The sequence below is a fragment of the Mycteria americana genome, chromosome 1, assembly GCF_035582795.1.
Source record: "Mycteria americana isolate JAX WOST 10 ecotype Jacksonville Zoo and Gardens chromosome 1, USCA_MyAme_1.0, whole genome shotgun sequence".
NCBI lineage: Eukaryota > Metazoa > Chordata > Aves > Ciconiiformes > Ciconiidae > Mycteria > Mycteria americana.
In genome coordinates this window covers 202538739-202552734 of record NC_134365.1, presented here as the reverse complement: position 1 = coordinate 202552734, position 13996 = coordinate 202538739, and the positions used below count along the sequence as shown (strand labels likewise).

At 43.1% G+C, this 13996-nt stretch overlaps 1 protein-coding gene across 3 annotated transcripts; it reads right to left on the bottom strand.

Moving 5' to 3' along the window:
- Nucleotides 1-741: 741 nt before the first annotated feature.
- Nucleotides 742-12603, bottom strand: EEF1AKMT1 (EEF1A lysine methyltransferase 1). 3 transcript variants are annotated; one of them, XM_075490934.1, is made up of 5 exons: nt 12543-12603; nt 5101-5248; nt 4104-4186; nt 3178-3458; nt 742-1705 (listed from the first exon to the last, which is right to left on the bottom strand). In XM_075490934.1, the coding sequence occupies exons 2-5, from the start codon at nt 5242-5244 to the stop codon at nt 1578-1580; spliced, it is 636 nt and encodes a 211-aa protein (XP_075347049.1). In that variant the 5' UTR covers nt 5245-5248; nt 12543-12603; the 3' UTR covers nt 742-1577. The 3 variants fall into 3 exon arrangements, with proteins under 3 accessions (XP_075347049.1, XP_075347050.1, XP_075347047.1); XM_075490935.1 differs by lacking the exon at nt 12543-12603 and adding an exon at nt 12294-12527; XM_075490932.1 differs by lacking the exon at nt 12543-12603 and adding an exon at nt 8906-8925.
- Nucleotides 12604-13996: the final 1393 nt, after the last annotated feature.

Below are 13996 nucleotides of genomic sequence, written 5' to 3'. Positions count from 1 at the left end.
TCTCTACTATCCCAAAGCAAAGTTTTTCTAATGTATCATCTATTTTGATTGAAACAGATTGAAATATAGCCCAAACTTTGTATAGAAAATCTAACATTTGTATGTTAGAAACAGTGGGAGTTTATCAATACATTGTTACACCTCAGTGGCCTTGTAGGATTCAACAATTTCTAAGATGCTTCTATTCTACTGCTCTGCTGTGGAACAGGAGGCAAAGATAAAACTGGGCAATGGGAAGAAAAGGACTGTTCTTGTAACTACAGACTTGACATACCTGGAAATCATCTTTAGCTTGATATTGAAATCTACTAAAAGCAGGCACTGTATTTAATCAGATCCATTATGATTCAATATTTACAGGACTAACGTGTATGGGTCACATTACTACAGAAGTGTCTCATAACCAAGAGTCAGAGTAACTCGAAGTGAGAACCCATGAACACAGTCTGAAGCACTAATGCAAGGACTGGCTGATGTGTTGCATTTTTATTTAGTAATTGCTTCGTATTCCAGGTGATTTGGGCTGACTAATGTATAGGATTCTTTAATTAAAGTAAAGCTCTCTCTAACAGGGAAATCCTTATTGTGCTTTTTTGCAAGGAGACATCAAGTTTGTACCACCTCTGGAGATTAGCTTAACTAGTAAATAGAACCGCCTAGCTGTGTTTTTTTAAAAGCTCATGACTTTCTGTTGCGCTAACACATAAACATCGCAAAATAAATGCACCATACTTCTGCAGAGACGTTTAACAACTTACATTACTTTTCTCTCGTACAGCATACATGCACACACAAGTTTATATAGTGGTAAGTGATGACAAAATAGATCTGATCTTTTACAAAAAGAAAGTCTGGGTTTGTGACAAGGCTTTAGAGAAAAGGTGAAATAATAACCACAAGTTTTTAAAAAGCCAGTCTGGCAACAATAGTGGATAGTAGGTCTTATCTTACTTGGCAACTGGTAGGTAGTTCTGATTATTATTAAAAGCAACTGGAGAGGCCTCCCCAGGAGGAGACCTATTTTCTCTTCTAGTTATCCTTTATGGAAACATCAGCCTGCTGGATAATGAATCTGAAAACACACAACACGTTCAGAACAAACATCTCTCAGTCCTTTTACTAAGGGAGCATCTCTCAAGATTGAAAGGAGACCACTATTCATGCTCTTTCAACTATCCACTAGCTACCACGTCATCAGTTCTGATGCAATGACGATTCTGATGTCTGTGAGGCAAGCACCTACATGTTGTTATAAGCCAACCAGCTAAAATCACTTCAGAGAGGTCACTGAAGAGTCTGTGAATGGTGAAAACTACCAGTTAGAATGAAGCTCTAACAGAGAAGTTCCCATTATCCAGCACCAGCATTGTTTGGTCCCTGTTTACCTAATAGGTAAGATACAAAACACAGTAACTGCAAATGCTTACACATTTAAAAGAGAGCGGCTATCACACCGTCTTGATTAAAGCTAGCCCAGAAAACAGTACTTGGAGCTGAATATTTCAGCATTGAGAAATGTGGAGTCACTGATAAAAAACAGAAAGGAGCTTGACTGAAAGTTGTAGATCTTATGAGAATCAGTCCAGTCCAGAAGCATAGTTCACGTAACATCGAAATTCATTGGCTAAATTTCGCGAGTGTTTTGGAATAAACTTGCATATCTTCACACCAAGATGCTTTGCTGCTTGTTCCTCCATGATTGCACCTGCAGCAAAAATAATGAGTATTCAATGAGAAAAACAGAATGTTTGGGCTTTTTTAATGGCTCCTCCCAAATGCATATAGATAGAGCCTGCTTTTTTTAAGGAAGCCCGGCTTAAAGCAGCTACACTGTCAGCCCTCTTTACCAACTGAATCTATTGGGAAATTTAAAATAAATCTGAAAGAATGGAAGATGCCCCAAGGAAGTGAATGTCTGAGAAGTTTCATAAAAATAGGGAGAGGGTAAGATCAGTGCCCCTTTCAGAGAAAACAGAAATTTAAACTCAATCTTCTTGCTACATGCCAAAGAAATTACATGGTAGGGAGCCATGGGAAATGCAAACAGATTACATATACTCTTCCACTTAAATAAACCGCAGTGCGATATTTACAGCTACACACTAAGAAACCACTTCCCTGAGCAGTATTTCTCAAACTTTGTAAACTGAAGGACCACCTATACATTTTAGGGAAAAAAATTCTGAGAGCCATCCTTGTGCATGATTGTCATGTGCAATTAAACAAAGAAGTAGGCTTTCTATGGCCATATATTGTTTTAATTTTTCTTTATTTTGCCTGCTTGGTTGACTTCCCTCAAATTGTATGTATAGAGGGGTTTTGTCCTTTGGTTTTTTGCAAAAGTTTCCTGGATGTCTTCAGATGTGATGCAATAAGATTACAGTTTAAGAAACACCATGACTAAGGCAGATACTCATAGCTTCTTAAACCAGCAAGTACATCTTCATAAAGAAGGACCTGCAAGTACAGTTGTAAGTTATCCAGTTTCACTGCTCTTATCACTGGTTTTTAATTCCTCCTGCTGTATTTCAGTGGCTAAGATCTCCTTACTTGAAACACAGTGGCAGAATCCCCTCATACATTCATTCACATTACAATTTCTATGTTTACCAGTAAGGACAGGTAATACGAAAAAAAAAAAAGTTGAATTTGTTTTCCTTTTCAAGACTTAGCTAAAATCATCCCACTTTACTCAGCAAAGGCCATTCCAACCTATTTGTCATTCCTTCCACTTAGCTCACCTTAGATGCTAAGTAGTATGTGGCAGCTGAAATCTTGCAGCTACTGACAGGTTTAGAAAAATCACAAATTTGTAAGGTTATTGAGTAAGACAGCAATAAGTTGCACCTATGTTTGTCACACCCAGATTTCAATCACAGCAATTATAGAGAGTAGCCCTTTTACAAGAAAAAAATATTTCTGGAACTTGGCAGGATGATCTTATAGTTCTTCAAAAATTTAGTAAAACTCATAATGCCATATGAAAAAAGTACTGACTCCAACTATTAAAACCCCCATGCCTTCAGTTTAAAATAAAAAGCTTAGGATACATATTCCTCCTTGAATTAATGATAAACTAGTATTATTGAGTTAGTATTTTTCTCATGTGAGTAAGTTTGTCTTTTGAGAGAAAGAAAAAGATGCTTAATGGTGACCTAATATTTTTATTAATTATACCTGTGCAAAGCAGAATCTTTCCTTTTGTTAAGTACTTTATGGTCTCTGCAGTTTTTTGAAGACATTCCTCAGACAGATAGGGTGGATCTGCTATTACGATGTCAAAGCTGTGTGGCAGGAGATTTTCAGGTAAGTTCAAAGGGTGGTTGTAATCATAGAAGATAAATTCTTCTCCATATACAGAAAACCGTCTGTCGTACTCCAGTATACACACTGAAAAATCTTTACCATCCTGTTCTTTCAGTTTCTGGTACACACTTGGTGCACTAACACATGCTATCCTGAAAAAGAGACAGTACCTTAGAATATTAATTTAAAAGGCAAACAACCACAAAAATCCTACAGCAATCGTCAGGGCTGCTTTGGGAAAACATTTTAAACATTAGTCCCAAAAATGTAAGCTATTCGTCCTCCATTCTAACAAATAATTACTTTAATAACAGAGTTTTAAGTATTAAAGCCATTACCTATTCAACCACCATGTTGCACAAAGACCTTAAGGTTAACTACAGAGAAAATCTTGTTTCAGAACAGCAAGGAAATATACTTGAAAACTTAAAATTAAAAATTACTCCTTACAGAAATAGGAAGAAAACCAAGTTTTTCCATCTGTTCTACAGAAACACTGTATGAAAACAGAGAAAATAATTACAAGTCATTAATATGCTCTGGAGCCATTTGTATTTCTCAAAAAATAAAAAGATTCATTGTAAACTTTTACAAGGCAGAGCCTACAACATTCAATGAAATGCTAAATGGTAAGATCAGTTAAATAAATAACAGCAAAGCATTTCTGCAATATCTCAATTGAACAAAGATGAAGTACAATGATTAATGAATTAAACTGTATGCTCTGTCTACATAGTAGAAACAGAATGTTTAGATAAAAGACATGTTATATCTACAACATAATTATTAAAACCTACCTGCCACCTTTTCCAGCTGCCACAACCGCTTCATTAGCCAGGCATGATGCAGTTTCATCGCTGTACCAAAACTGGCTCAGTTGCTGAGAAAGATAACTCACAATTACAAACAACATCAAATCTTCTGCCTGTGCTATGTACAGTTAGGTGTGGGGAGTCATATTTGAAGAAAACCAAAACCCATAGCAACTTCTCAGTTCACAAACTGTAAAGCTGGAAAGGTGACTATTTTCCTGACAGTCTTTTTACTTTTGTAATCCAGCGACACGCAGCAGGCAGCTTACACTGTGTGTTTCCAAAGCATTTACTGCACTATTAGGAAAACCAAGTAATGCAAAATCACTGACAAGGTTAGTTCAAACCCAATGCGCAGATGCACAGTATTTATGTGCTCTTAAATTGAGTTACTTTAGCGGAAGAGGAAAAAGGAACTTGAAAAGTGACAGTACAGAAGGAAATAAAGAATAAAAGTACTAAATCAGAAGAGATCAGAAAAAGGAAGAGTAAAAAAAAAAAACAACCCAGAGACAAATAAAAAAAGCAGTCTGTCAGAAGAAAAAAAAGCAGCAAAGCAGCCATCCACAAAACCAAAGAAATAAACACAGAAAGAAATATGATGTGAAAGGAAAGATCACTTGATCTTGTTACATTGTGTTTGTCTCCTACTCAGGAAAGAATCTTTACTACCTTCACATGCCAGGCCAGAGTTAAAACTTCCAGAAGAGATAGATGCTTCTGTTGGCAGCTTTATTCCCTCTCCATGTAATTTCAGTTTGTACCCCCCATGCACATATAGAACAGACAACCATACCCAGATTTAATATTAAAGCAAATATCCCTACAGTGTTACTGTACATGAACAGTTTGATTTTATTATTCTAGGAACATCTTGAGTGGTCCCCTTTTTAATTTCATTTCATTATCCATCCATAAAAGAAACTCAGTAAAGGGTACTCCTCTAACTGTGCTTCATTCACTGAAATTTATAGTTTCTTACCCAGTCTTCTTCTATTGAGCCAATGGAATATTGATTAAACCCTTCAGAGGTCTTCATGCCCTCTCTCTGCTGCTGTTCCAAATAGAACTCCTGGAGGGCAGCCAACGTATGCGATGAAAGCTGGGGAATGTCATCATCATCCATTTTTCTAGACATCAACCAGAGGAAAAAAAAATAATTAAATTAACCCTTTTCAATGGTGAACGCTTTTAATAATGGCATAGTCTCCTGAGGTAAAACAACCTCCACTGACAATGCAGACTCAGTCTAACAGCTAACTAGGAAAACCTCCTAACAAGAGAAAACATATTCCCTCTACTTAGAAGCTCTTAAACCAGTGAGAGGCAGATTGGAAATAACATGTCTCCAGAGAGAATTCAGGAACAGCAGCAACACTGTTCCCTTGCTATACAACACAGATTTGGCTTGTATTCTTACAGGGAAGTTGTCATTATAGTTCTTGATTTCCTGAATCTGTACACCTCTTTTGTATCAGCTTGCAGAAAAAAAAACCTTTAGTGGATTTGGCAAATCCTATAGAAATTATTCCCTTCCCTCCTAGAAATAATGATAGCCACTGGTCGTTCCTTCCCATGTTCAAAAGTCACACAATCTGACTCAAAATTAAGTAAACTATCATTCTAGGATCAGCATCACCTGGCTTTAACTTCCATGCCATAAAAAGATTCCTCTGAATGTCAGAAACCTTCTACAAACAAAAGCAGCTAAGAAGCTCAAGAAGATGTTTTTCTACGGTTAACACTACTCGACCGAAAATTTGTGTATTTTGTGCGTAAGAACATGGACATAACTCGTATCAAAAAGACACGGTATATACTAACGGAAAAGTACAGCCATTTTCAGAAAAGTCTTGAACTGGGTTACGCTGCCCAGTATCACTTAACTCTGCTCACCCCCGGCAGCTCAGCAGCATCTGCCCAGAGGCAAAGCTGGCGTTGGTGTCCTTCCCAGAAGGGACAGTGCCACCTCGTGGAACGAAGGGGAGGAAACAGGAACCCAGCATGTGAAAAGTACTCCAGAAAACTGGAAAACACTCTTCCCTCAAGAAACCCGTTTTCTCTGCGTCTGATCCAAGAACTAGTACACGAGCAATGACTGTAACAGAACTTGGAAACGGGCGTACGCCTGCCTTTGTGCAGAAGTCACCGAGAGGACCGCGTGCCGTCTGAACTGTGTGCAACTTCAAAAGTGAAGTAGTATTTGAAGTACAGCTGCCCACCATTTTTCTTCTCCCCATTCCCTGCATTACAACGAGAACTCCAGAACTCGCGGTCTCCTCCCCTTCCATCCTCCCCTCCATGCTGCTCGCCCTAGTAGAGCTTTTAAGACATTTCCCAAAACACAGCTTCTCCCTACTTGCTCGAAAAATGGCACCATTAACCTGCCACTGTGAGACAGCATCAGTATTCACTAGAATAATTACTCTGCCATTCCACTGGCATGGTACACACCTACATGTGGTAAGAGTCAAGCAGTTGGCTTTTCCAGAGTATCGTTTATGGACCTGCTGGCTTCTCAGGCCGGGTTGGCCAAATAGGGAATCGTTCAGAGCCTAAAGACCCACCTATGCCATTAGCCTCACGCAAGAGGAGAATTCTGGAGTCAAGCTACCTATAGTAGTAAAACCAAAATTGCTAATTTTCTCCCTAGGTTTTTTTGTTGAACAAAACATAAATGCTTTAAAATTATCTATATTATTAAATTATGTATTATTTGAAGTATTTACTATAAAAATGACTGCAAGTTCACACAGATAATACAGTTTCTAGCCACAATGCTCTAACAATACGCAATGCTACAATCCATTTTAGGCCCTATACAAGGACTTTTTTTGTTAGGACAGATGTTAGAAGTTTAAAATCACTCCTCATCTCACAGCTTTCTTTTTTATTAAGTGCATCATACATATAGCAATCTGGTTTGCTATTATCGCCTAGGCAAGGACACATCTATGCTTTAACACTAAGAAACTGAAACAGATGCAAACTTGCAGTTCTTAAGCCAAAAGCTGAAATTTTGCTTTCATGTTCAGTGAGCCCTAAGAGGCATTTGCAAGGACTAAATCCATGCCCATGAAATGAAACCCTCACAGATAAAATTGCTGATGAAGCGTTACCCATTGTTTCAGTAGATAAAAAGGCATACAGCCATAGACATCTTTTTTCTATAAACATTTTTTTAGTTGACTTTTTAATAGTCTTCCTTTTGGTTTGTAAATTAAAGCCTTAGGAACCAAGCAGTAATTAACTGTGAGGTTGCAAGGAGAGGTAACTCAGAACATATGGTAGAAATATTATGTACATCTATTAAGAACACCTTCAAAATTCAAGATATTTTTCTGAACATATATATATTGCCTACATATACTGACTTAGGTCATTAGGATGAAGGCATTTTCATGCTCAAGATCTACATCAGAAAACTATTAAAGCAAGTGAGTTTATGTGAACAAGACTTGTAAATACCTTTGGCTTAAAGGGAGAAAGTTCTACTGTTTGAAAGCCACTCTATACCCCTCCCAGAAAGTTCACTGCTCTCAAGTCCAGAAACAACCCTGAAAGTTTTGGGGGAGGATGGGAGGAAGCAGAGAAACCCACAGTGCCTCTGGCGCTTAGGGAACCCCTCAACTCTATTAACTCCCAAGGCCCCTGAGCCCTGAGGCTCCAGCTGGCCCATCTGCGCTTGCCCCAGACCCTGGGTCCCTCCACGAGCAGCCTGCGCTCTGTCCTCATGCAGACTCTCTCTGAGAGCCACACGGGGGGATGGGGTTGCATTTTAGGAATGCCCTGGGTTTCAGAGCATTCATAACACATACAGTGCTGATACAGCCATATTTCCTACATTAAACCCTTGTATTAAGAGGAATAGAAGGTTTAAAACAAGCAACGTGGCAAATCTTCCTTACTATTAATTCTTAGCTTAAGTGTTGCATTTGCACCTAATTAAAAAGCAAAACAATAAAGAAATAAGATCTCCCAAAATAGCTCAAGAACACTGCATACAGGGTTTGGAAAGATAAGACTCATGGTGAAGTCAAAGTTCATCTAAAGGAAAGCAGGAAAAAAAAGGTGTAAGCTCCCACAGATACAGTGACATGAACAGGCAGTGCTGTGTTCATAGGGTAAAATGGCAAATTTGAATGCTACTGGCCTCTAAAGGGCCAGATCTACCCATAAAATGGGAAAAGTGAGGTGACTACAACTACACCACATGGCCTACAGCTCACACAGCGCAGCAGGTAGGATGAAGGGGTGGAGGTGCCTGCAGACTCCTTAGTCCCTTCCCCTCTGCACAGCTCAATCTCTCTCTTAGTAGCTGATGAACTGTTCAGGTAAACGCCATCACTACAGAGTGAAAGCTCTTCAAAGAAAACAAAATAAATGAAAAGAGATAACACCAAGTGAAAACAGTGGTACAAGAGACTCCAAGGCCTTGTCTGCACAAGTATACTGTACCTATTTAACATTCATTTCCAGCTGTCATGTATGAAAACTCTGATTTTATATAGCCAAATTCTAAAGTAGAGGAAAGAAAACCCCAAGTTAGAAGGAACACTATGGAAAAATTAACTTACTCAAAAATTCCTACAGTCTTTGGCCACCTGTGCATTTGGTCCACCCCTAATTATGAAGTTATGATCATCTGGAAGCCGTTACTCTTTGAGATAGAGTGGGGCTTCTGTGCCCAAATGTAACTGTGTGCCTCTACCCAGAGAAGTCTGGAAACCTGCAGTCACCAGGTCAGCTAAGACAAGTGCCCCATGTGCCCTTGTACCATTGCTCACCCCATAAAGACAGAAAATGTAGCTCGCTCCAGAGGTCAGATCCTTCTAGATCCACAGCAGTACTCAAGAGGATGCTCCTCTTCTGTGGGGGAAGGCAGGCAGGAGGTGGGATCCATATTTACAAAGCCACCTCAAAAAATACTCTCATTGTAAAGTATACAACCGCTTCTTCAGAGCTTTTACCAATAGATTGCACCAAAGATGACTGGCTAACATTTCTCTGCCAAAGAGGCAGCGTCAACTTAACTCATGTCTGTAAGTCAGGCCTCCCCAAATGCTCACACAACTTGGAAATACTGTTTGGTAAGCATACAAGCAGAAGGACACGTTGCTACTCTGCCGGTTTCCAATGCTCATTCTTTTATGGTACCCTAAAGATGCCATCTCATTGTAATAAAACGTCCCTTAGCTGAAGGGGAAAGGAAAGACTACGGAAAGGCCAAGGAATAGGAATACAACTGGAAAGCCACCCTGTTCATCACTGGGAGCAGAGGTGTGTTAGCCCCTTAGATCTTCTACCAAGAATATAAAAAGCACACATCCAACTTCAGAAAAGATTTTATTCTAGAGTAACTTGGATCTAAAGACAGATAGCATGAAATGGACTTAAATATAGTTGTCCATGTTTTTCCCAAGCCACCCAAGTCAGTATTTGAAACAAACAGCTCATCATCTATGGTGTTTGCAACACATAGCAAGAAAAGCAGGACAATGGTGTGCAACCGTAATGAAAATCACGTGGAAGGGGCTGCAACCACCTGCCTGGAGGTGAACAAGTCCCGATCAGAGGGACTGGAAAGTTACTAAAAGGCTGGACACATGCCCTACTACCTTAAAACCAGGGAGGTACTACCCTCTGCTCAAGCTTCAGCTCCTTAACGCGTACAGGGGTCCAAATCCCCTCTCCCCAGACAACGATTGGAGGGGTGGCCAAACTAACCCACACATAGGTGCTGAGGGAGCCTCTCCCAACCACAGTAAAAGCCCAGACAGAAAAAGGATCTCTCCTACTGGAAACAATTTTTCAGATCTTTAAATCCTAAAGAGTTGATTGTCAATGATTTCACAAGATACTGGGAGTATCGCCAAATGCACTTTCACAGGAATGACTGACAGGACAAAGTGTATGAAATATGTCAGTCTAAAGTAATTTAGACAAAAAAATCCTCCTGCTAGCTAGCGTGGTCTAGCCAGAAGAAACAGAGAAATGCTAGGCCATACCTACATCTGTTTTGTAGAGTCTTCTAATCCAAATCAAAACTTCTCAAACATCCCAGAGGTCATCCTCAAGCACAGGCAGCCAGCTGTTCCCCTGCAGTCAACTGGGAAAAACTCAAAATCTCGAGTTTTTGTGGCCCAGGGGCCATGAAAGAGAATGGCCTCTGAACAGGATGGCCAAGCTGGGGGACATCAGAAAGCAGAACTGACAAACCTGTACAGAAACCTGAAGCAATTTTCTTATGTACTAATGGCTTTGTGGAGTAGGGAAAGAGGGACAAGGCAGGATTTGTGGGCCAGGAGCAGCTCACCTGCCACAGATCTGAGAACAGCTCCATTTCAGGATTAAGTCTGGAGAACTTGTTAACATCCATGGCAAATGGTTCAAGAGTAAAGCTGTACTAGTTCAGATCAAGGGTCGATACTGGTCATTCTTCTACCTTGAAGGCAGCCAAAAGCAGCTGTCTCAGAAGGAGCAAGATAGGGCAAGTATATGCGATACATCCCCACTCTATACTCTCCCAGACTTTTAACCGTCTTCCGCTAAGGGAGTTGTTTCTGCATCTGAAGTTATTTATTCTGTGAATGCAGTTCTCTTGGAGACACTTGTCCAGTATCCCTTAAATTCACATAAAGTTTTTTAATCTATAATGTCGGCTGGTAAGAAGTTTTATGAATAACTACTCCTTCTTGCTGTGAACATGGCTACTAGCTTCATGTGATGCAAATACTTCATGTACTGGAAGAGAAAACAAATGGTTGAGCACTTATACACTCTCTCCACACCACTCCACATGTCATTTCACAGACACCTGTAAACCATTCCCCTTCCCTCACTCTGTAAGTTGGCTCTTTTCTAGTCTGAAGGGTCTTAACCCATTCCATTGACTGGCTGACAAAAGTCTTTCCATGCATTTGCTCATCCTTGTTAAATGCTTCTAATTGACCCTTTTTTTTGAGAGGAGAAGACTAGAACTCCACATGGTATCTAAGATATGGGTGATCACACATTTATGCTGTTGTTTTATAATGTTTCCTGTTACAGTCTATCTCTTTTCCTAAAAAATTCTAACATTTGATGTGTTTTTCTGGCTACCACCGAACACTGATATGTTTTTGGAGAATCATGTTTCATAATCCCGAAGTCTCCTGCCTGAGTGGGAATGGTGTCTGATGAGAACATGATTAAGTAGAATTTACACAGAAATTTAAAAGGATCTGCCAAGAGCTCCAAAATACCAGCCCATACAGAACAAAACTAAACAGCAGTTCTGGTCCCTTCACTTCAACAAAAAGCAGAGAAAATACTGAAACTAGAAAAGGTTCAAGAAGGGTAGTGAGACATCCAAAGACTAGATAGCTTTTGCAGGGGAATGAGTACGAGGAAGAAGTAACTGAGAAGGGGTATGACAGAGCCTGTAATCATGAGTGGCATGAACACCATGGGCAGAGATCAACTAATGTTTTCCAAGGCAAGAACTAGAAGGCAACAAGCGTGTGCTGCAAGAGCCTGGTTAAAAAAAAATCAAAAGGAGCTGGTTCTTGACACAAGGTGTTGCTGAGCTACACAATCCCTGTCGGTGATGAAATTTCATGGTGCTTCAAAGCGACACAGGAAAGTTTATAGAAGAGAAACTCTCAGAGGATTACTAAATACATAGAAACTACACTGGATTCAAAAAGTAAGGTCTCGAGGCCAGGTGGCTACTTGAAGAAGAAGGAAAGTACTATGTATTCTAGCCCAGTTCTCATCCTTTTTAGTAAGCACAGTCAGAAAGGGAGAAGTAGGCTCGACTCAGAACGGCTGTCATCTTCCTACCCGTGAATGACGAGAACACTGACAGTTTCCGGAGAAGGCCCTTTTTTCCCGTTCCCTCGTGTATTTGATTGCTTTGAGCGCCCACCGCTGCAAGTGCGTAACCCCCGCGCCTCTCCCGGTTACCCTGCAAAGCACGCTGCCGGGGAGGCGAGCCCACCGCCGCCACCAGCCCTCTCCTCGGCCGCCATCTGTCCCGCAGCAGCGGGGAGCAGAGCGCAGCCGGTCGGCAGGAGGCCCCGCGCTGCCCCAGCGCTGCTGGGAGCTACCCTCCCGCCCCCCGCCTCGGCAGCCCCTTCCGAGCTGGGGCCGGCGCGTCCCCGCCTCAGGGGCCGCGACACCCCCGAACCTCACCCAGGCCCGGGGCACCAAAGGCCGCCCCGCTGGGAGGGGGCCCCCTGGCCCTCAAGGGCCACTCGCGCGCAGCCGGCGCGGCCCCTCCGCGGCGGGAGACCTGGACCGGGGACAGAGCAGGCCCCGGCTCCGCCGCCCACGGAAAGGGGAGCGCCGGCCACCCTCACGGGGCGCAGAGGCGGGCGGACGGGCACGCGGCTTCCCTGCCGCACCACTCCCAGACCGAGGCCGCCTCCTCGCGCCACTCACCGGCCGCCAGATCCCTCCGCCGCGCGCCCCCTGCCGGGGACTTCGGCCTGGCGGGGCGGGGCGGGGAGGGGCGGGGCGGGGCGGCGATCCCAGCGGCTGCTCCCCATTGGCTGCAACCGCCGTCACGGAGCCGCGGGCGGGGCGGAGCCGGGCCAGGCGCTGCCCGTCCCCTCCCGCTGTCACCGGTTCCCGCTGACAGGGGCGCGGGCCGAGGCGGTGCCGTGCGCGTGCACCGGCGGCGGTAGCGGAGCGCCTTCGCCTTCCCCGCCGCGGTACCCGCACCGTGCCCCGCGTCCCTCCCGGCCACTGACACGCTCCAGCGGGTGTCCGCCTGCGCGGGCCTGTCGCCCGAGCCGGGGCCGGCGGGGGCGCAGCCGGCTGAGGGGGCTGCCGGGGCGCTGCTCCGCCGGCCCCGGGAAGGAAGCCTTCGTTTCTGTGTGCCTTTCACCATTGCGGTGGTTCGGGTGGCGTTAAAGCGGTCTGCAGAAAGGTTCTCGACTTAAATACAAGCTTCATAAAAACACAGGACCCATGCAGAGAGCCAGCGCCGGGAGCTGCCTCAGCGCTGCCGCCCGGCGCAGCTTCCTCACGGCCCGCAGCGCTGCTGCCGCTGGGGCCGGTTCTCGCCAGGTTGGCGCGTCCTCCCTTCTCCCTCCTGCGGGGTCAGGCCCAGGGGAAACGCGCGTGGTTTGAGGTAGTTACTTCCACAGGCACAGAAATCGTAGATAGGATATACTTCAAGCTAGACATCCATAGGTAGCCAGTCGTGTTAGACCTAGAAAGCACAGATAGATCTCGAGCTAGCTGCCAAGCGTTCAAAAGCCATGAGCTTTTGACCAATAGCTAGCTCCCCACAGTGTTTTTCTTGATCTGGCTCTCCTGTCCAGTCTTTCCATTTGAATTAAACATTATCAAGTTCGAACAAGCTCCCTTTCCTGCATACAGACAGAAGTCGAGCTCCTTAGATAGTTTCAAAAGATAGCAAGTTTTAAAGTGCATTCCTTGTTTCAATTAATTCACTGCATCTTTCCCTCTGGGCATACAAACTTCTCATCTCCCTGTTTCTCATGGTGGGAAGGCACCATGTGCTTGTCTGGTACTTCTCATCTCATATTGCCCCAAACCAAAAACTGAAGAACTTCCTCACCACAGGTTTTTTTTCATTCCTTCTTTACAAAGTCTGGTCTCGCCCTGATAATTTGTAAAAAGCATTTTCATAACATCATCTCTCTATTGTTCAGTGATTCTCCTGTAAACCAACTCATAGAAGGTGGCCTATCAGATTACTTGTAATTAACACAACAGCAGTCTCTCCTCATGTTCTCCAGAGCTAGATGTTCCTATCAGCAACGAGTTGAATAAGAAACTGCTATTTTACCTACAACCTGTTCAATCTTTATCTGCTGCAACACTTCACTGTGGCTGAACGGAAGGTCCAGGGCTCAGCACTGGGC

Bases quoted from the DNA above. Each gene is read 5' to 3' on its own strand.
- EEF1AKMT1 (XM_075490932.1), bottom strand. The intron at 4,187-5,100 runs GTAAGAAACTAT...TATCTTTCTCAG, and splicing joins GCTCAATAGAAGAAGACTGG to CAACTGAGCCAGTTTTGGTA. The intron at 3,459-4,103 runs GTAGGTTTTAAT...TCTCTTTTTCAG, and splicing joins GCAGCTGGAAAAGGTGGCAG to GATAGCATGTGTTAGTGCAC.